Source organism: Ursus americanus, chromosome 24 (assembly GCF_024610735.1).
Source record: "Ursus americanus isolate L20-20 chromosome 24, mUrsAme1.1.p, whole genome shotgun sequence".
Lineage (NCBI taxonomy): Eukaryota > Metazoa > Chordata > Mammalia > Carnivora > Ursidae > Ursus > Ursus americanus.
Window position 1 is genome coordinate 28,669,255 of NC_142150.1, and position 22,426 is coordinate 28,691,680.

The following is a 22,426-nucleotide window of genomic DNA, read 5'->3' on the forward strand; positions in this document are numbered from 1 at the left end:
GAGGGGAAGAAAGAAAGTTATGCCCCAGCTCACGATGCCTGGGTGCAAGGTACAACAGCCTGGGGAGACGCAGGTTGTAGGATCTGAGGGGCCTGGGGGTGCCCTCCTTCTCCCTCCTTGACCCTTCCTGCCCCCATGCTAAGCCCCCATGCCTTGTATCGCTCATCCACATTTTAAAGGATTTTGTCAACCACCCGGTGTAAATTCAGTTATCATTTGTTCACGTTCCAATTTGATGTATCCAAGTCAACTGTAACTGTCCGTCGAAGTTCCTGACCAGCCTGACATCGTCAGGGTTCCAGCAAAATCCTGCCAATAGTAACAGCTATTATTTATTGAGCACTTATTCTGTTCCGAGGACTGTTCCAAGCTCTTTACCTGTATTAGCTTATTTAATTCTCACGGTATTCCTAAAAGGTAGATAGTATTCTTAGCCTCATTTTACAGACAAAGAGGTTGAGGCAGAGACGTCAACCAATTTGCCCAAGGCCCCTCAGCTGTACAGGCTGACATCTGTTTCCAGGTCCTGGCACAGCAGCCTCCCTGAACCAAGGGCATATAAAGCTTCAGGCTGCCTGTGAACCTCACGGTGGGCTGAACACAGTTTCTACAAGATTCCAAGAATACTAGAGAGCCTGCCTGTTCCTTGCCTTTGGGCATGCAGTTGGGAGAACGGGTTCAAGCAGGTCTCCCTTTAATCACCAGGGCTGGGGGACTGCAAAGTAAGAAGCAGAAGGGAGCCCCCCTCCCCCGGCGGTGATCACCACTGTTCTGTACCCCCACCTCTGGTCACCTATGGGGGCCCAGAATTATGTCTAGCCTGGAGCCTCAGCCCCAGGCTCTGCGGTTCACTGGACAGCACTCGGGATGGCCAGAGTTGCAAGTGTCTCTCATGGGAATCGAACAGAAAATAGTCAAGATACAGGGCCAACAGCATGGAGCTGGTTTGGGATAGATGGGGGCTTTCCTCTTGGAGTTCCTCCCTGCTCCACCAGGAGGGGGCCCTGGGATCATCTTACTGAAGGAAGAGGTCCCAGATTTGGGCCTCTCAGGAATGGCCCAAATGGTATGTAGACCCTGAGAGCACATGAGAATTTTCTCAAATGCCATATTCTCACAGGAGGGTCAGCTGACCTACTTGGGGCTCCTCAACAGCCAGGGGCCTGGCCAGAGGCCAAGGTCATGTTCTGACACTCTTGCCAATGGTTCTGCCCTCTACCCCTTCTTGCCAGCTCTGGTTCCTGGGAAACAAATCTGTCCCTGAGCCGGATCTCTTTGGCTGGTTAGTCATTAGATTGGCGGCAAGGGGATGGATGGGATGACATTTGAGGTTCCCTATATTCTGGGAATCTGGACTTCACCTCAGAAGGCCATGCCTGGGACGGACAGACAAACCAATGGAACAAAACAGAGAGCCTAGAAATAGACTTTCAAACATAATGGCCAACTGATGGTGACAAGACCATTCAACAGAGAAAAGGCAGTCTTTTCAACAAATGGAGCTGGGAAAACTGGATATCTAAATGCGAAAACATACAGAGTTGGAGCCTTATTCAGAATGGATCTCAAGAGTGAAAACTGTAAAGCTCTTAGAAGAAAACACAGGAAATTCTTCATGACGTGAGTTAGCGATGGTTTTGTAGATGGGACATCGAAAGCACAGGAAACAAAAGACAAAAATTGATAAACTGTATTTCATCAAAATTAAAATCGTCTGTGCATCAAAAGGACACGATCCAGAGAGTGAGAGAAAACCCACAGAATGAGAGACAATATTTGAGAATCATGCATCCGATGAGGGATTATTAGCCAGAATATGTAAAGAGCTCCTACAGTTCAACAACATACAAACAAGCAACCCAACCCCCCAAATGGGCAACAGGCTTGAATCCACATTTCTTCAAAGAAATCTACAGCTGCCCAGACACAGAAGGACAGCTACTGTGGGAGTCCCCTTCTATGAGGTTCCTAGTCCTCACCACATGGTTCACTTAAAATGGTCAAAGTGGTAAACTTTATATTTTTACCACGATAAAAAACTATCCCTAATTGAACAAGAGATTTTGAATTTTTAAAAAGGCCATCTGAGTAGCACAAAGAACACTCAGCTTGGGATCCTGGCCTCTTTCACTGCGTTGGCTCAGAGGCCTCCAGAGGCTTCTTTCAAGTCCGGATCCTTCAGCAGAAAGCGAACCGCGCGTGGGGCTTTGCTCCTGCCATTCTTTGGGCCCCATCTTGCCTGTGTCCAGCGGGGCCCCCTGCACACCCCACACTCGCTCTTTCCCAAACACTGCAGGTATTTTCCCACCTCAAAGGCCTTGCTCCCGCTGTTTTCTGGGTCTAGAGCGCCATTCCCAGCTCCTTCAGTGGGAGTTCCTCTTCAGCTCCTCCCAAGTCCACCTCAAATGTCTGGACCCACAAAGCCCCAGTCTGTTTACACTTCCCCTGGGGACTCTGGCTTCTGCACATCCAGCTCCCTGGGGTCAGGGATCAACTCACTCCTGGCCAAATGCTCCACTCCTCCCTGCCCAGGGCTCAAGCCCCAGGGATTTGTGGGATAGGAGAAGCCTCTGGCAATGCACTTCTCACAGCGGTGTTTGCGCCCAGTTCTCTCTACGAAGAGGGAGGATGGAGCCCTCCCCGTCCCGTCCCATCCACACCACCCCCCTCAGTGCCTGGTGCACTGTTATCAAGGCTGCCACCCCCCTCCTCATCAAGGGAGCTCAGGACGGCATTCTTGCCAGAGTAGAGTGCTGCATCCCTGTGTTTGGGGAGGGGGGGGTGTCTCCGAATCCCAGGGGGTAGGGCTGAGTAGATGGGGTACACAGGCAGGAACAGCAGCAGCTCTCAGGTGGCCCTGCCAGGCGAGCAGCAGGAAAGGACGAGGAGCCCGAGGAGCCCGGAATGGGGCAGGCGGGGCTGGGGCTGCGGGCAGGAGGGACCCAGCACTCATTGCAGGAAATGGGGAGACCTGAGGAGGAGGACGGTGGGGTGGGGAGGGAGGTTACCCATCTCACTGGAGTTGGACCCTGGCTGGTGACAGCCAAGGGGAAGCAGTGGGGCAAAGCGGTGTTCCTCCAACGGTGGAGTGTGAGAGGACTCAGGCTCATACAAAACGGGGCTACCCAAGACCTCTCTGCTCCCTCACCCCACGCTCCACAGGGATCCCTGTGGGGAATGCACTATTTCCCAACAGGGTGCAAGAGAACCGGAAGTTGGGTTTTCATCCCAGGCCTGGATTCAAAGGAAGGAGGAAAGAAGAGAGAATGGAAAGATTTGCCCATTATTGGTCCCTCTCATGGTCTTTGGCTCCACCCTGCCCTGAGCAGAGTTTCTGGCATGTTCCCGGAGCCTCTGGGAACTCAAGGAGAAATCCCTCACACCAGTTTGAGGCCCCTATGTCATTCCTGCCCCCCCGCCATTCTCACCACAGCTCAGCAGGACACTTGAACAGGTGAAGAAGCTATGCCCAGGGTCACAGAGTCAGGTCTAGAACGCTGACCTGCCGGGCACCAAGCCCACCCTTGACCTCCCCACCTACCACATCCCCAGATGTGGAGAAGGGGAGAGCTCTTTGGAGGCCGTATTTGTAAAACCCAGTCTGCCAATCTCACAGGATCAAGTCTAGTTAGGGTTCTCCTACAAAAGAATGCTTTTCACGCTCTCAGGGCCTTGGACCATCGAGAACTTGCCTCTCGCTTCCTAGCAGTCCTACCTTGGGCAAGGAACTCGAGCTCTCAGAGTCTGTTTGCATCCGTGAAGTAGGGATGGCAGGAGGGTCTATCCCATGGGGCAGCGACTGGGATTCAGGGAAGCACCCTCGCGATCTGGTAGGCTGCCTGCCTACCACGGGGGCAGGGAAATGTGGCTTGTCACGTGGCAGCAGCAGCACAGGGGTTTTGCCCGGCCAACTCAAACCCCCTTTTGCATCACACTCCACCAGACTCACTTCATTATTGTCCCTGTCCTGCAGATGGGGAAACTGAGTCAGGAAGCCAGGCCAGGCACAACAGATTGGCCCCTTTGGCGGGTCAGACTAATCTTCCCCTTCCCAAGGGGCGTCTCTCAGTACAATGAATCGGGCAGAGTGGCAGGGCCCAGAGGCCTCCTGAAGATCCTGGAGGAGCCATCCACCTCTCTCCTGGCACCTCGATCCCAGGCCTGGAACAGCACAGAACCCCAGGGCCTCAGAAGTCACCTAGTGCCGTGCCGTTCTAATCAGAACCCCCACCTCCCTGCCATCATTGGCAATACCCTAGTGCCTCCAAGGGTGCAAGAGGGCGGGGCTCTTAATCCTTCCATGGCAGAGACCTTGACCAGACAGGACGTGCCTGCAGGCACACTACCTCTCTGCACCCTCACACCCCTCACACTCTTCTCCCTCATAGGGCAGGACAGGCCCAGACGGCCTCAATTTACAAATGAGAAGATTGAGTGGAACGGCGGAGATAGCAAACTGTTCCAAAGGCACATTTCTGTGGCAAAGTCAAGACTTGAACCCAGATCCCTTGCTCGCCAGAGAAGGTCTGGAGGGAGAAAAGGAGGAAGAAGCAGCCTCGGGCTGTTCAGCTACCAGAGAAGACACAGAGACGAGTTCGAGTTCCGTGGCAACTTCTCTGAGCCCTCCCCTTACTAGGCAAGGTTAGGCTCACCTCCGAGTGGGGTGGGGGGACTTCTCATGAGCTGCAAACCCCCTGCCCCGTGGACAGCCATTCCTGCCATGCATGCCCCCCAGCCTGAGTGAGGGCTTCCCCACCCCAGTACCTGCCCCAGTGAGCTGGGCTTGCCCAGTTACTGATCTTTCTCCCACTCCAGACCTGAAGGCAGGGGCCGTGTCCTGTGCTGCTCAGAGTCCCCCAAAGGCCTGGCATGGTGACGGGCAAAGTTCGGGGAGGAGAACCAGCGTCTCTGTCCCCCGTCTGTGAAACAGGACATTTGCACCAGCAGACATCTGGCATCTCTTCCAACACCGGGTGGGACGCCCACCCCAATGCCGTGATCCACTGGGTGTGGTGGGGGAGAAGCAAGGCTCCTGGACATGACCAATGCCCTGGCCGGACCGGTGGCCATCCCAGAGAAGAGAAGATTGGTCATGTGGCCTCAGCTGACTCCCTCGGGCATGCACCCGCACGGTTTCCACCACTCTGGGAAGAAACTTGTCCTAGGGAGCCTTGTAGGGTTCAGGAGTCCCAGCCGAGTCACAGGTGGGATGAGTCCCTGCAATCCCACGGGGACCCCCCAGGTACTCGACTGTTGCCTTGAATCCCCAGGCTCTCAGGGTGGAGTCCGCCTTTTTTCTCAGGAGAGTGGGGTTATTTGGTGCACAGAGAGTGGTGTGACGTACTGGAGGGGTTACAGCAAAGGAAGAGAGTGGGTGAGCCCAGCAGATATTCCCCCAACCCCTTCCTCCCCCACCCCCAGCCTTGGAAGGAAGAAAACCCAGCTGTGCATTCGGCCTTCCCACTAACCTGGCTACAGGGCTCCATTTCTTGCTGGGTCTCAGTTTGCTCATCTGCTAAATGGGATCTGCAACGTGCCGAACGACGGCGCCCACAATGGTTTCTCTTCTGCACTGAGCTACACAGGACAGAGGGTATACTTGGGAGCTAGGGGTGGGAGGAGGCCTCTTTGTGGTGTGGGTGGGCTGGGTGGACCCTGCCAGGGCCCCAGGAAGACGCTAGGTCTCCACGTGGGGACTCTGCTGCCACTCACCGGGTCAGCCTTCCTGGGGAGCCGCGGCTGGGAAGGCCACAGGCTGTGAAGCACAGACGATTAGTCACCGTTTCCCCACAAGTGACTCTGACGGCAGAGGCTCTGCCTGCCACAGGAGGCCCCGAGGGGAGTGCCTAACTGGCACAGGTGCAACCCTAACACGCATGCAGCTCCCCTACACGGGGGACAACAGGCGCAAGCATGTCTGTCACGCAGGAGTGCACATTAGTGAGTACGCACGGCCACACCCTGAAACACATTTGGACACAGGACCCAGACCCAAGGGGTATGGGCGGGACACAAGCCAGCCGAGTTCATGCTGTTCTCGTGCTCATGAGAGCCCCCATATATATCCATGTTCGAGCAACACTCTGAGTGAGACTCCAATTCTCCATTCATCCTCCTACTAGTCAGTAAGCATTTATTATGCCCAAAATCTCCATCTGGAAGGCCCAAAGCTATAGGGTATCAGGCGAGGACTCTGCTCTCCTAGGAGGAGGGCTGGCACATAGTAGGTGTTCAGTAAGCGTGGAGATAGGTACCATGAGTGGAGACGGAGACATGAGTGGACTGGAGGGGCCGGGAACCCCAGAGCCTCAGGTTGAGCCTGCCCATCTGTGGGCACCAAGACGCTCCGGAGTTGGCTCCTCGCCATTTTTAAGTCCAAGCCTGGAGTCTAGAACCTGCAGGCAAACAGGGCCCTCCAGGGCCACCAGCCTACTTACCCTGGAACTGCCGCCCACCTTGTCCCTGTATCCCCTTAACTCACCTCAGGGAACCCTCAAGACCCGTTTCTGCTTCCAGGGAAGACTTTTCTGTCCGCTCTATCCAATTTCTCCTGGACAAAATTGTATGTAAGCCGGGAGGGAGGGCAGAGAAACAGGGTGAAGGCGGGTCCAGACTGGTACCGTCGCAGAAGCCTGTAGACGGCCTTTGGAAATTGTCCAAACTCCTGCATTTCACAAGCTCAGACCCCTGAGCGGAGGGGGAAGGGGCTTTCCCAAGGCCACGCAGGGAGTAGAGAACACAGCAGTGGAGACCCCGCCGGATCTACAACGGATCGCGCGCGCCCTGCCCCGCACGTGCGCCGCCCTGGACCTTAGCGTCCTCGTCCAAACCTTCCACGGCCTCTCAGTCTTCTCCGCCGGGGCCCTCGGAGCGCGCGGACAACGGGCAGCTCTGGACGGCCTGGGTCGCCAGCAGTCCATCTGCAAGAGCCTTGGGGCTCACGCCCACGCTCCGCGGCCCCCAGTTTGGACGGAGAATCCGCTCGAAGGCGATCAGCTTTAAAAATGCAATGAAGCGCGCACGGCTCTCTCCCTCTTCCTGGAACAAGGCAGCAGCGCCGGGCGCCCAGCAGCTCCGAGCGAGCGTTCAAGCACACGCAGTGCGGCGGCAGGGAAAGACAGGTACCTGGCGGGTGGTGGCGCCTCAGTCCCTCTTCCCCTAACCCCACACACATCCCGCTAGTATTTCCCAGTAAAACCTCCTCTCCAAAAAGGGTGCAGTGGAGCTCCGTGGTGATCCTTCTGTCTGCCTCTGGAGCTGAGATCTGGAACTGTCCCCTGCCCCGCATCACCACCCAAATCCCCAGCCTTTTGCTCCTCTGAACCGCCCCTTAGCCAAGCCTCAACTCCCTTTCCACCCCTCCCTCTCTTCCTTGGTGCTGGCGGGGCGTGCGGGGTGGAATGGGGGGTAGAGAAGAGGTGTTTGGTTTGGTAGGTAAGGCAACGGAATGCCCTGGGCACGGGGTGGGGAGTCGGGTCTGGGGTCCCCACGACACCTCCGTGGACACACAGGAGGCTTCTATCGCACCACTGAGTCACCCTTTTTAGGGAGACCGGCTGTCAGGCACCAGTGCTTTTGCTGACCCTGGCTACCTTGACCCCCTGTACCGGGTGAGGAAGGAGAATCTTTCAAGGAGGCGGGGGTGTGGCCCATTTGCACATTTATAGACCAGAGAAGGCTAGGGGGCTGTAGCTGGGGAGGGGAGGTCCCTGGGGGCCAGGAATAACCATGATCCTAGAGAAACACCAGCCTGCAGCTGAGAGGGATTGCTGGCAGCAGAGAGGTGTGTCTTCTTTCCGCAAAAGGGCACTGTTTGGAAGAAGGGCCTCTTCTCACTGGTCTAATCCAGACTTGGCAAAGGCGAGCAGTACTTGGGTCCCCTTGAGGGGACCCGGTGTCTTAAACTCTGAATTCACTGAGCAGTATCAGCACGGAGCTGTCTTAGTTTCCTAATCTGATGACCTGGGTCACTTTTGCGAGGGACACCCGGGGAGCCCCCATGGCTTCGGGAGCACGTGGCCAGATGGCGCCTGGCAGGCTGCATCCAGATGCAGAACTGGGCTCCTACCGCCCCACTCAAAACAGTGCCCGAGCCTCAGTGAGGGCGGGGAGGGGTCGTGGGAGTGGGTTTCGGGGGGCAGGGAGCGCTCTCTAGCCAAGCACTCTGTCGCAGCCCCTCTTCCCTACTCCCGTTTCCTTGTAGCCGCAAAACGTGCACCACCAAGCCCGGCGGCTTCCCCATTCCGGGACCCCAGCCCTCGGAGCCTCGGGCGCTGCCGGCAGTTTTCCCCGCCTGCTGCTTCGGGCACCCTGGTCCTCGGAGAAGCCGGAACCCAGACGGAGCCCGCGTCACTCCAACCTCCCCTCACCCCCACTGCTGCAAAAGCCACCGTATTTCCATTTCGTACAATTTTCCATCAAAACAAAGCCGCGCGCGCAGAGCTGCAGGAGGAAAGCGGCTGAGGCCCAGATGAAGGTACATCCCCCCAAAAGTGTGCCCAGCTGCTCTCCAAAACGAAAGTCCTCAGGGACTTCGGCGAAATGTTATGCATGGTATTTTAACTCGTTTTCCTACCTCGGCTCCGTTTGGCAGCCTGCGTGGCGCGGGGCTTCGGCGAGTCCGGGACAGCCCGGCCACGGCAGCGAGGTTTGTGATGCAGCCGGTTAAGTAACCTCGTTTCCCAGTCCGGGTGGCGCCAATGTCCTGGCGGTACAAGGTCAGCCCACTCAGGAAACACCACCGGTACCAACCGGGGTGGGAACGGGGTCTCCAGCTCTCAAAGTCTCTTCTGAAATTTTCTTTAAACAACCCACCAAAAAAATTTTCCCCCAAATTTTCGTGTACATATACAGGTCTGTATGGTGACCCCGGTGGTGGTTATACCCGTGTCCGCACAACGAACAGTTCTTCGAACTTTCCACTTAGCGGTGTACTGAACTGTGCATAAACTATAATAAAGAGAACTGTGCAAATTGGTTGATTTAAAATACCAAAAACTTTAATCCGGGCCTTCCGTTTTGCTATTTAAGGTCATCTGTGTTTACGCCGACTGTTCGAGCACGCTGACGGCTATAGAAATTAACAAAGTACAACATTAAAAGCATTTTTCTTCTCTGCCCCTCCTCCAAAAGTGACCTGGGTCGGCAACAGCACAGCTCCCAGGCTGGAATTTTCTCTCGATCATCTTACAGTCACCCAGGGGCTCTTAACGGCTTCTTCTGGCCTGTCCGTTTCTCGCCGTCTTCTTTTGGGCTTCTCTTATGCAAAACCACACGCCGGGTCTCGGACTAACTTCCAATACGACCTGGGCCAAGTTTACAGGTTTGGTGGTGTGTGGATTATGTCGGTGTGGGGGGAAATAAATACCCGTAGCGTTCAAACACTGCGTCTAATTCGACAAATCAGGACCAGCCCCTCGGCGGCGCCCCAGGGGTCTCCGGCCGGGCCCTCGGCGCCTCCCGACCTCTGAGCTGCGAGCTCGTCTTTGGGGGGCCGCGGGGTGGATGTCAAGGTAGCCAGTGGCTAGCAACGAAAACCTGCGTGCACCAAATCGAAAGCGAAAGAGAAGGAGGGAGCAGGGCTGCTCCCCGAAGCTTCCCGGGGCGCATGGCTGAGGCCTGGGGCAGCGGTGGCGGGGGCTTGGGGCTCGCAGCCTGGGCCTCGGGGGCGATGCGCTGGAAACCTCACTCTGGCGACGAGGAGGCTCTTTGTGCCCCTGAGAAACGCCGGGTCTCCAACCTGGCGTGTCTGCCGGGGCCCACGGGCCCAAGGACGGGCCAGGGACCAGCAAGGACTTCGGAAAGCCAAAGTGCACACCGGAGCCCAGCGAGGCGGGATTGCAGCACACGCCAAGCCGCGGGACACGTTCATAAGCTCGCTCGCGATTCTCTCCTGCACCCGGAGGGCACTGCCGCTCAGCTTGCTCGTCGCACTTGCAGTACCGACGGGGAAACGGAGGCCCAGGAAGGGGTGGGGATGCCTACAAATTGAGAGGATGTCTCACCCCCACTTTCAGCAGCTCCCAGAAGGAGAAGGCCGGGCCGCAGGGACTGGAGGAGGCTTACCCGCCCTGCACCCTCTCAGCGTGGCCCTGGAGCAGCCCCCCAGGCCGGCACTTCGCTAGCCCTAGGGCGCTTGGATGCCGGGGAGTGGCTCCCTGGAGCCGAGGTTCCGGAGGAGGTCTCCCAGGCCTAGCCTCCAGCTCAGTGCAATTCTGCAGCTCCCGAACCAAGCTTCCAGACCCGGGACCAAAAGAGCTGGGAGGAATGTTGCAAAGTCCAAGCTACCTGCAGTCAGACCGCCAGCAGCCACGGCGGAGCCTATGGCTGAGGCTTTGTCTGCTTCCACCTTGCCCTGAGCTCCTGGGAACATCCCAAGGCTTTTTCTTTGATCCCCATTTACCCCCTTTGGAGTCCGCACTCTCCAAATGCGGGAAAGAACTGCCGCCAGCGTGTGCCTCAGTTTCCCTGCTTGCTGGCTGCCTACGGAGCCAACTCCAGAGGCCCTCCTCCCAGCTGCCTTTGTAAAGGGCACAGCCCAACCTCTTGGTGCCTTGGTTTCTCATCTTGGACTTCACGTGCCTAATCTTTCTGCAAGGGCCAGAAATCTCCTCCTGGCCAGGGAAGCTCGAATAAACAGAGCTGTTTGTTGTTTGTGGCTTTGCCCTGAGCAGTGCTCGTCTCAGGCAGCGGGGGAGTGGCGGTCCTGTGGCTGATTCTGGGCTGCCTTTTGTCCCAATCTGCAGCTTATGGCTTTGCCCAGAGCACGGGCAGGGGTCTGCCCTGTCCTCAGAATGGAGTGTCCACAGGTTCCCATGCACGTGGAGGCTTTTGGCTGAAACCTGGAGGACACTAGACTTCTACTCTCTTGGCGTGGGGGGGGGGACACTTACCACCCACTGATGCAGTTATCTCTAGGAGGAAAAGGGCTTTCGAGGAGTCGCTTGCTCAACCAGCTAATTCAAGTTAGAGAAAGGGTCAGGCCAGTGGGGAGGGGTGGCAGCAGGGCTCCGAGAGGGTGCCCAGAGGGTGCCAGCCCTTTCCTCTTTCCCTCTGGACCTGAAGACATCTGCCAAACAAGAGGTTGGAAGCAGCTTGGGACCTCTTCTTATGTCATGTCTCTTCCTCTTCAGAAGCCTCACTAGTGAATTTCTTTAAAACGTGAAAATCCTGTATAGCGGGAGAGAGCCTGTGAGGCCCCTGGCTTTGCACAATGGACCTCCAGGGGTCCCCCAGTCTGAGACTTGCTCTCACCCAGTAGTCCTGGTGACAGGGACCAGGAGGGGCCTGGGTAAGGCCTGGAGGAGGGAGCCTGAGTCAGCAGCACTGGCAGGTGGGTGCCTGCTGACAGGAGCTGACAGCCCCTGCCTGTCGGAGTGGGGAAGGAGCACCTGTGTGGAGCCTCGAAGGTCTGTGATCTGAGTGCCTGATCTCATTCCAACAGGAAGGTGGGGAGGAAAGGTGGAGGAAGCGGGGAAAGTCCATTGGATCTTTCCAAATCCGCTCTCAGTCCTGTCCTGTGGGTTTGGGAGTGTGTGACTGTGTGTGAGGCCACATAAGTGAGTGTATTTAGTGTGTGACTGTGTTGGCTCATGACGGAGGGGTTGTGTGTGTGTAGTCGAGTGTATAATTGTGTAAATGTTTATGAAAACAACCACCTAATGAACTAGTTCTGAGCCTCTGGAAAGTTAGTTTGAAGATAAGAAAGTGTCTGCCATGGGCTGTTTTCCCAAGGCTATTTTAGCCACCAAGGCCTCCACCATGTCCCATGTCTGTCCCCAGTCTTGGTGCCTCTCCCTTCAGGCTGGACCAGAGCAGCCAAAGCCATTGCTGTGTCAGGACCAGCTCAGCTCCAGGGCCCTGCCTGAAGGCCAAGGCCTCAGGGAGAGCCTGTATCCAGGGCTCCTAGCCCAGAGAAGATTTTTCCCTCCCTTCTGGGTTTCTCTCTCTGCCAGCCTGGGGCTTGTCAATCCCGAAGCAGTGGGCGAGAAGGCCGAGGCTGCTGAGCCGCTCTGGCCTCAGGCTGCCTTTTCCTCCATCATGGTTGCTAAGCTCTGGGGGCCCAGGCCTACGTCCTGCCCGCAAGCTCAAGGGGGCTTGGAGGTCATTTAGGCCTTGGGTTCCCTGTGGGCCCAAATCAGGACCCAGAAGCTTCCCTCTTCCCCCAGCTTTGCGCTGCCTGCAACTCTCTAGCTCCCTGCCTTCTTGCGGGTGGGTCCTAAACCATTGTTCCGAGCCAGCCGCCTCCCAGGTTCGCCAGAGGAGAAACGCTCCGAACGCCAGCCCGTCTGCCTCTGCCGCCGCGAGCCGGGCTTGTGGGGGGTGTGTGCAGGGGGCGAACTCGGGTCTTCGGTGGCTCCAGAAGTCTGCGGCCCCGCACCCGCGTGGTGTCCCTGATCCACCGCATCCCGGCCGCGCTCAGCCGGCTGCGCTCCAGGCTCCCAGCGGGCTCGGCACCTGCGACGCTCCCACCTGCAGCACCGCCCCGGGGGCCTCCAGGCCTGCGGGGAGCGAGGCCTCAGCAGCCCCGGAGCCCCGCGCCCCGAGCGCCCGAGCGCCGCGACGCCACTTTGCCGCCGCAAGACCCGAGCCGGGCGAAGCATCCGCTTCGGAGTCGGCCCCGCGAGCAGCGCAAAGCGAGTGGTTTGGGGCACCGGGGAGGACCGAGAGAAACGAACTCCCGGTCGCCTTAACAGCCAAAGACGCTCCTAGCCCTCGGCGTGGGGAGATGAAGGTGGCAGGACGGATCCCACGGTCCCCTCGGAACAGTCGGTTCCTATTTTCCGACACAGAGCCACCCGCTGCTCGGCCCCGCGCCTCCCCGGCTCGCCGAGCCCTGCCTCCCGCCGGTCGAGCGGGTCTGCAAAGCTCCGAAGCCCCGGCCCTGCGCTCCCCAGCCCCGAGCGCCCCGCACGTGCACTCACCGTAGCAGGGGACCTGCAAGGCCGCGTTGTGGCCGCCACTGCCTTCCTGGAGTTTGAGGCTGCCGTCCGGGGGAGTCTTGCAAGCCCCGCGCTGCAAGTAGAGATGCGGTTGCTGCGCGGGCGGCTGCGGCTGCGGCTGCGGCTGCGGCTGCTGCGGGGCCGGCGGCTGCGGCTGCGGCTGCGGCTGGAACTTGTTAAAGGAGCCCCGCGCCCCGGCGCCGCTCTCCAGGGGTGCCGCCAGGTCCTGCTGCCCCGCGCCGTAGCGGGCCCGGCTCTTGGCGTCTCCGAATCCCTGCCCTTTGGCGGCGGCCGAGAGGAAAGTTGTGCCGAACTTCTCGCCGCCCGGGTATGCCCTAAAAGGCGAGGAGCCCTCCCGGCTCTGCGACACCGGGCTGTAGTAGGCGTCCATGGCAGCAGCCGGCGACTCGCAGTAAGAGACACAAGTCTCAGCATTCATGCCTGGCCTGCGCGGGCGACGGGCGGGGGCGCGAGCGAGAGCGCGAGGACGCCACCGCGCGCCTTGGCCGGGAGTTTGGAGAGGCGAGGAGGCGGTGGCCTTGCGCTCCGCGAGGGCCTGCTCGATCTCCCTCCTCTCTCCAAGTCTCGCTCTCTCTCCTCTCTCTCCTCTCTCTCCTCTCTCTCTAGCGCTCTCTCTCTGTCTCTCTCTGTCTCTCTCTCTCTCTCTCTCGTCCCTCCTCCTCCTCCTCCTCTCTCTTCCTTCTCCCTCCCCACAGCTGGCCCAGGGAAAGAACGGAGGGCCGTAAAAAGATTCAGATGTTTCGGAAAGTTGACCAGATCTCCCAAACCCTCTTACAATTTTGAAGTGGGGGTGAAAAAAGAGGGAGAGTGAATTTTTTTCCCCCAACTCTCTCCTTCCTTCTCTCCTTCTTCCTCCCCCTCCTCCCTACTCTCTTAACACCCCCTGCCCCTCCCTTCCTCTCTCTTAAGGAGATGCTACTAACTCCCTCGATGGGGATTAAACCCGGAGGCGCCGGAGGGCCTTTCCGATTCTAGGCCGGGCAGGAGAGGTGACCCGACCCTAGGACTCCGGAGACTAGGCTGAGAATTGGCGGGTCCAAGCTTTGGCCTAGGGGAGGTGGGAGAGGCAAAACTTTAGTGACAGATTAAAAGAAAGAAAAAAAGAAAAGAGAAAAAAAAGAAACAAAAAAACACCTAACACGTTTTCACTGTCAGAGTCAGAAGGGTCGCCAGCCTCCTGGTAGGTCAAGTCCTTGGGACACTGAGCTTCGAATTTGTCGGCACAGCTTTGGGCCTTCCCACGGGTGCCTCTTTCTCTGCTTCCAGCCCCTCTTTCCCATTCTTGATCCCTCTATGAAATTAGCACACACCCTCGGCAGTAGTCCTGTGCTCGGCCACTTTCCTGTCTAATTAACTCTTTCCCTCCCCTACATGGGCGCTGGGGCCGGGTGTTGAGGGGCCCGTGTGCACTCAAACACCGGAGAAACCTTCGATGGGCCAGGTTACAGAAGCTTTAGAGCTCAGTCCCCTCCCTCCCCTCCTGGGGCAGAGCTGGGGCGCTCTCCTCCTGTCCGCGCCCAGCCCAGGGGATTTTGGGTCCTGGGGTTGAGAGCTAGGAGTCTGGAGACCTTCTGGTCGTGCCCTGTCGTCGCACAGTCACCTGCTTAAGGCTTGGGGTAAGGGTGAGGCAGCCTCTTCTCTCTCTAGACTCACTGTCTCCGACTGTAAAACCGATGGCTTGGATTTGATGGGCTGTGGTTTTCCTCGGCAGTGTGCGTCTCGGGGCACTGGGACGAGCCACAGCAAGGGAGAACAAACTTTAGAGTGCGTCCTGCCTTTTCCCCAGGGTTGGTCATCGATTATGCCGTCTCACAACAACTGTGAGGGGTGGAGGTTGGGGTCCCCAATTTTAGATGAACAAACCAAAGCTCAGAGAGGTGCGGTCACCTGGCGGGGGGGGGGGCGCCTTGGAACCCACGCTGGGACTAGTCCCTCCAGGGTCCTGGGATGGCACTGGGGACAGAGAAAATGCAAAGAGTAGAGGAAACGGGTCTCCCACTGGGGAATGACTAGTTAGAAGGAGGCCACTTAGAGCAGCTTTTGATAAACTGCAGGGAAAGTCCATGGATTGAGGACTTACCTCAAAGGAGATGGGCGGGGGTGAGAGGTGAAGGGGCAACGTAAAAGAAGAGAGCGCCCAAGCGCCTTGAACCCAGGGATGTGGGTCAGAAATCAATCTTCTGGACCTAAGTTCTCCCAAAGAAAAAATACCTGGGGTGTCGTGCTTCTACCCCCAACCTCAACTGGGCTAATCTTCACCCCGCCCCACTCCCTTGGTATCTCTGCTCCTTGCTCTGCCGCCGACTGCTCGATCCCACATCTGGTTTCCATCGAGTCTTACCTTGAAGTGCTCGTTAATAAAGATATTCCGAAAACTTAGGCCAGGGGTGCGCAGGTCCGAACCCCTCCCCTGCGGCCCACTGGGACCTGCGTCTCTCTGGCCCACGGTCGTAAGCCACGCATATATAACTCATCTTATATTTATTAAGCACCTATCTATCGTGGCAGAAGCCATCCACAGGTCATTCTCCCTGCTACCCCCCACCAATGTGACATCACTCACCTTGTCCTACCCATTTTGCAGATGGGTAGACCGAAACTCAAAGAAACCTCAGAGAGTAAAAAGTGGATGAGCCTCCCATCATCCCAAATGCTCCAGTCCGGCCAACTTCTTCAGTTCTCAGAACCCCCCCGAGGTCTGCCTGTGCACAGCAGCTAGCCGGGTTCCCCTACCTGGAAGTCTCTAGTCTCATTCCTGTGCTTTTGTCTTGTTAATAATTTGGGATCCAGCTAGGGTCCCTTCCTCCCGAAAGCCTTCCCATATCTCCGGGTGGGATACGGTGCTCCCTTTGGCTGAGTCTCGATCTCGACCCCATTGTTGTCTTGGTTGCTCACGTCAGTGTGAATCTTGACCTCAGTAGTCAGGTTCCTAGAGGGCAGTGCCTGCCACGCCTGCTGCCCCACAAATATTTGTGAAATAGGATATTAAAGCCAGAGCTGTGGGACCCAGGTTTCTCTCCACTGCCCCTTGCTGTACTAGTTCCAGGGTCTTTGGTTTCCTTTATCTGTCCCCCTCTTCAGGAATTAAGGACAAAGTTAAGAGCCTGCCCACCTCTCTGGGGCTGCCAGAGAATAGCAAGCTCTCTCAGAACAGGGACCAAGCCTGTTTTGTTCACTACAGGACTTGATGCATCATAGGTCCTCATAAAATGTGTGTTGAATGAATGAACGAAAACGGCGTGTGGTTCAGAGGCTTGCGGGTGAATTTTTTGCCACAGAGTCCCAAGCGAACAGACACTCCGTTCCATGATCCTAGCCGTGGCAGGAAACCCTCTACTTCTCCCCCACCCCTCTCATTCCAGGCCTACACACGAGGGGAAGACCAAGAGGATCGAAATGCGTGGGTGCAAGACAGGTGCAGTGGTAATGACACGATATTCTCCAGCAACCTCTGCGCTGCCACAGAGCTCTCGGAGCAAAAAACCCGCCCAGTTCCAGGAAGCGTTCCTTAAGCACTGCCTCTCACCACCTGCCCACCTTCGCTTGTATTACCTGTTTCACGAATGCCTCATTCCTCGGCCTTTCCCCCAGCTACCTGGGGAATTTCAAACCCAAGGCACAGCATTTGATGCCTTCAGATGGAATCCCTCTGATGCACTGAAGTCCTGCGTCCTTGGAACCATCGTGAGAGCCAGGGCTCTACCTTTCTATCCACGGACGGACTCAGAGTGAGCACTTGCCTGCCAGCGAGGAGGCATGAAGCTGTGTGTGGGTTTGCCTGTGACCCACATGAGAACATTCTGGGCATGTCGTTTGCCTGTGAAAACCGTCACTGACCCCCTCTCCCAAGTCCCTTCAAAAACACACCTTTCAGGAGAGAACACTAATGAGTGTAGCTGGTTATTTCTGTCTGTGTGTGTCCAATCATTTGTTCATCCATCCGCCCATCCCCCCATCCATTGCTAAAAGCCAAGCCACTCCCACGCACTTCCCCTATGAAGGTTACCAGCCACCTGGCTGCTCCGAGGGCACTGAAGCCAGGTTTTGGGGCCAGCCTCTGCTTTCCAGGCGGGTGATTTCTCCTGCAGCTAATGCTCCCTCTGGCTTGCTGTTTGTCTTAAGCTCCTCGGACCGCTCTTGACTCGCCTGGCTGGGCCATCTCTGCACTTCCCTAACTTCACTGCATACCGGAGCAGGGGGTCAGCAGGGCCCTCTGCTTCAGGTCCTGCTCCCCCACCCCTGGCAGGCACACCACAGCTGTCCCCCCCTTTTCCTCCCTTTTGCAACTCCTCCTCTGAGGGCTGGAAGCAGCTTTCCCTTTTGGAGGGCTCCACACAGAGCTGGGGAAGGGGAAGTGCTGAAGAAATGCCTTTCTTTGTCAAGGCCAAGTGCCCAGGGTCACCTCCTCTGGGAGATCCTCCTTCACCACCCCAGCGACTGCTCGGTCACATCTGCCTGTTTATGTTTTTCCATAGTATCTATGCTGATGCGACATTATTTTCACGTTTGTTGATCTTGGTTTATTGTCTGTCTTCCTACTTGAATGTGAGTTCATGACTACTGTCTCTCCAGTAGGAAATACAGTGCCTGGTACTGTGCCTGGTATACTCAGTAGTATCTATTGAAAGAATGGCTGAAGGAGTGAACACATGAATGAATGGATGGATGGATGGATGGATGAATGAATGAATGAATGAATGAATGAATGAATGAATAGCAAGGGAGCGTGCTCCAGCCCTGGAGGGTAACTGCCCAGTCCCTGTAGTTAGGGGCTGGAAGTCTGGAAATCAGGCATGTAGGACTGAGTTGGTTAGAAGGTTCTGGGTTGGGGAAAGGCACAGCAGACACACCTTTCTTTCAAAGGGAGGGACAGATTTGGAACCATCCCCTGAGCTCTCCCGATCGCATTCTCGCCCCTACTGGACAAACATTGGAGCTCAGGGCCTGGGTACTGTAGCCCCGGGGTGGGGGTGGGGTGGCAGACGCAGACTGGCTTATTTTCTATGGGACTTCTCCTGACTGCCCCAAGCCTCAACTTGCAGTGTGAGTAAAATGAGGACCACACCCACCTCATTGGAAGTGCGGACTACTTGGCTCCAAGTTGCCCCCCCATCCCATAAACGGCAGGAGGCAAAAAAAACTGCTCAGAAGTTTGGGGTCAATGAAAGGCCATTTTGGACACCTGCAGAATGGGCAGAAAGAGTCAAGAGACAAATTGGGGAGGGCAGGAATCTTACATTTTGCACAGGACCCCTCCCCGCCCTGCAGATCCCTGTACCCCAGCCTCACCCTCTGGAAATAATGTATTAGCAACAATGTATTGGACAACTGTTACAAGTAAGTTCTTGCACTTTGAGATCTTTGCAGTCCTCACAATAGCCCCATGGTGGTACTATTATTCTTATTTTACAGTGATCAAAACAGCCAAGCACAGAGAAGCGAAGCAACTGCTTAGCATCATCAGCAGAACAGAGGACTTGGGATTCAGACTCAGGTGATCTTACATCAGAACCCATGCCCCCGAACACTTTGCATTGTCAGAGACCTCTGGAAGCAAGTCTGGTTCTCAAGGATCTCTAGGGACCCGCGGGTTGAATGGTTCCCGATCCCCCTGGTCTGCAGGGCACGCAGAGAGGCTTTCACTTCTCCAGTGCTGAAGGTGCGGGATAGAAGTGAGCCGAACCAGGGACTCGGAGCCATCACCAGCCCTGGCCATATGCGCGGACCCACCCGCATCCAGCCTCCCAGATCCCGCCCCAGTCTCCCCAAATGCAGACACTGAGGCACCTGCCTGCTCAGCTCCCGCACCAGCACTGCCCTTGGGCTGGCCGCGCCCCCTGTCGGACCAAGGTGGGGAGGGTGGCACTGCCCCACCAAGGTTCTCCAGGAGGTCCGAGGTCAGTGTGAGGGATGGGGGACTCAGGACACAGCAGGTCCGCACCCAAGTGCACCCAGCTGTCCTGCGGAAGGAGTGGGGTCTCCTAGGAGCGTTGAGCTTCTGGGAGGACCTAGTCTGAGAGGCACAGGACCAGGTCCGGGTCGGCCCTTCCTCATTGCCGGGCCCTGTACCCCCAGATTCAGTGCTTCGCCTTTTCCCATGCCCGGGCCCCCATCGATCCTGGCTGGCGAACCCTTCGAGGACAACCACCTCCCCCACCTCCTGCACTATGTTTAATAAGGTTGGAGAGCAAGGGGGTCCAAAGGAAGCCTGCATTCAGGGGCATATCTCCCTGCAGCAATCTGTGAATGGCAAGAACGCCCAAGGGGCCAGATCAGCGAGTCCTCGTAGCTCACATACTGTTGGGTCTTGGGCGTCAAAGTAGTACAAAGTGGGAGGGATGGAGGTTTTTACAAAGGACCCACCTTGCCGCCTGTGCCTATGGAGGACGCACACCTTTGCTCACCCAGATGTCCCCAGGGATCTGCCTCCCGCGCTCACGGTGCTCCCAGCACCCCGTTTCTCCACGTGGGGCTGGGGTTCCCATCTGAAGGCGAAGTCGGGCGGTGCATCCCATCGGTGGTGCATCCCGGTTCCTGCCCTCCCCTCGCAAATGTAAGTGGGGAGAGAGTTCAGAGGGCCAGAGCTGGCCCAACTGGGGTCTGTTGAGCCCGGTGGAAAACGCAGCTGGAAAGCTCCTGAGAGGGGGGTTTGCACTCTACCGGGGCGACCTCCTTCATCCTTGCTAGATCCCGAGAGGACCTTGTTAGAACTGGAAGGCCTCCTCTGGGGGTCCCAGCCAGAGCACCCCTGAATATCAGTAACTGCCCGAGAGGACACGGGTAATTTAAATCTACAAATATTTCTCATTAGAGGACACGGGTAATTAAAATCTACGAATATTTCTCATTAGCCAAACCCCCAAGCCAGGTGTTTGGATTAAAGCCCCCTGCCCCCTGTTTTCTCCCCGTCCTTTTTCTCCTGGAAGGTAGTCCTTAAGGTTAAAAAATGACTGGAAAAGACTGGCTGTGGGATGAGGAGGCCCAAACACACCACCTCACATCCATGGGGGTCCTGAGGCACCTCATGGACAGAAATGAGGCCTAGGTTTGTTGCGGTGCTTGCTGGGAGGAGAGGATCTGGTCTGCTTAGCCTGAGTTCCAGGGAGGTGCTAGGAATTTTGCACCCATTTCTCTGCTGGGAGGATGGAGGCTTCAGCATGGAGGGAAGAAGTGTTGATGGCCAGAGGGATCTGAGGCTGCCCTCACACTGTGTGTCCATGTGCTCCTGTCTCTGGGGAGAGGGTTCAAAACTTTCAACAGTCTCAGAGGACTCCCTAACCCCAGAAGGTTAAATTCCACTGGTCTGGGCAGAGCTGGGACAAAAGACCTGCACTGTCCCTCAGACCTGCACTTCAGCCCCTCCCTCCGTACGCACCCTTCACTCTGCAACAGAGAGGCCCACACGCTCCTCCTCGGACCCCTCAACGGTCTCCTGTCTAGTAAGGGTGGTCTTTCCCTCCCATCACCCAGACAACCAAGTTGGAGCCAGGAGAGGCAAAGGGGCAGGCTTTTATGGGGGCAGGAAAGGGCTGATTCTCTTCCACTGGGGATCCTTGAGTTCAGCCCTGGACCACCCCCCCTTTCCCCTCAGTTCCCCACCATCTCCAAAGCCCACCGGCACATCCACACTCACTCCATGACCAGACCTCACTCCGCTCCCATCACTTGGGGGGAGCACAGTGCCTAACTCCATGTCTCCTTCTCCCCAACTTCCAGGGCCCTGGCCTCCGGAGTCCTCTTCTCTGGTTTCCTTTGTCCACTTGCCCCCTCCCCCAGCCCCAGAGTTTGTGGGTGGCAGTGGCAGCTGTCTTGACTCCAATTCCGACACTTGCCACTTCTCCCAGTGTTATCCTCATGGAGGGTGAGAGAGGGCTTCTGGATTCTCTCTGGGACAGAGCTGGGCTGGGGAGGCTGCCTGGGGAGACGGGGAGGTCTCTGGAGCTGGAAAAGAGGGGCAAGGGAGGAGGCAGGAAGGTGCCATGATGGCAATTCCATCAGTGGTCCAGAGCCCAGCTTTAGATTCAAGTTTGAATCCCGGTTCTGTCCCTTTTTGGCTGTGTAATGAGGGCTAAGTGGCTGCCTTCTGAAGTCTCTGCTTCCTCTTCTGTAAAATGGGGATGATAACAGTACCCACTTCACAGGAGAGCTGTAAGGAGTACGTGAGATCACACTCAGTTAAGGTATTTTCTAGTAACAACAGTAATCACCTCCTTTCCATGTTGGAGACTCTGCTGTTTTGACATTGTAGCCCGGCCTTGCAGAAGCAGAAATGGCCATTTGAGGTTTCTTTCCTCCCACCTTTGGGGAAATGGGTCATAATCATCCTTCTCTCTGGCCATAGCTCCTCCATGGATCAGTCCGGTTCTTCTCAAAGCACCAGGAGTGAAAAGGCCAAAGGAATCCATAGCTTCCAGAGTCCTGTTCTTCCTGCGGTAGGTGCCAGGGGCTGGTGTGTGTGTGTGTGTGTGTGTGTGTGTGTGTGTGTGTGTGTGTAGGTTTTAGGGAGGAGGATAGCTGCAGCCCTCCAGGTCCCAGCCCCACCCACCTTGCCCTTGAAGCGCAGTTTCTTCACAGCCCTTGGTTCTCTTTGTAAGCTCTGCACTGTCCTGTGAGGTAGGGTGTCAGGGAAATGGAAGCCCAGAGAGGTGACACCCCTTGCCCAAAGTCACATTGCCCGCAGGAGGTCAGGCTGACTCTCAAGCTCCGTGCTTTGAGTTCCCAGGCCTGGTATCTGTCCTGGCAGCCATAGCAGGCTGGGGGGGGGGGGGCTTTACCCTCAGGGGGCTGGGGGGAGGGCGGGGACAGGGGAAGGGGCTGGCATTTACATCCGTGGCCTGCACCCCATCCCCCAACCACCAGCCCCCTGCTGCCTGCCAGGGGAGGGAGGGATCCTGGCCCTAGCACCTGTCATAAGAGGCAGGCAGCCCACACATTCTGATCCGCATAATCCTGAGGCTTGTGATTGGCAGGGAGGAGTGGGAGGGAGGGTTAGGGGAAGGGCAGGGCAATGGAGAATGCCAGAGAGAAAAGTGCTTGAGCAACCCTAGAAACCAGGGACAGAAGGAGAGACAGCTACAGAGCTTGGCACAGTGCCGGGCACACAGTAGGTGCTTAGCAAGCCATAGCGATTATTCTATTTGTCTTGCCTCCTGCTCTCACTAGCTGCCTCCCAACCTCCCTATCCCTTTCGACCCGCGGGTGGTGTCTCAGGACACCCGCGGTCTGACCTGGACCCTCTCTCTCCCACCCTGCCTGCGGTCCTTCCCTCCCTGGGACCCGTGGGCGCACAGCTGGCCTCACGGCTGCTCGCTCCCTCGGCGCGCCCCAGCCGGCCCAGAGCGCACAGCGGCGGGCAAAGGGACACCTCTCCTTCAGTCGACCTCTTCTCCCGGAGCGAGGGCTGGGTGGGGGGAGGGGAAAGCAGGGGCCTTGGTTCCCCAACGCCTAGCCCTAAGGGGAACCTA

The 22,426-nt window shown here is 57.0% G+C and overlaps 1 protein-coding gene across 1 annotated transcript in view; it reads right to left on the reverse strand.

Annotated features, from left to right (window-relative positions):
* Positions 1 to 13,380, reverse strand: part of ALX4 (ALX homeobox 4) — a 40,188-nt gene extending 26,808 nt beyond the window's left edge. The window contains 1 exon segment of the mRNA XM_045808689.2: positions 12,924 to 13,380. Coding sequence (XP_045664645.1) covers positions 12,924 to 13,380 — 457 coding nt within the window.
* Between the last annotated feature and the right edge of the window lie 9,046 nt (positions 13,381 to 22,426).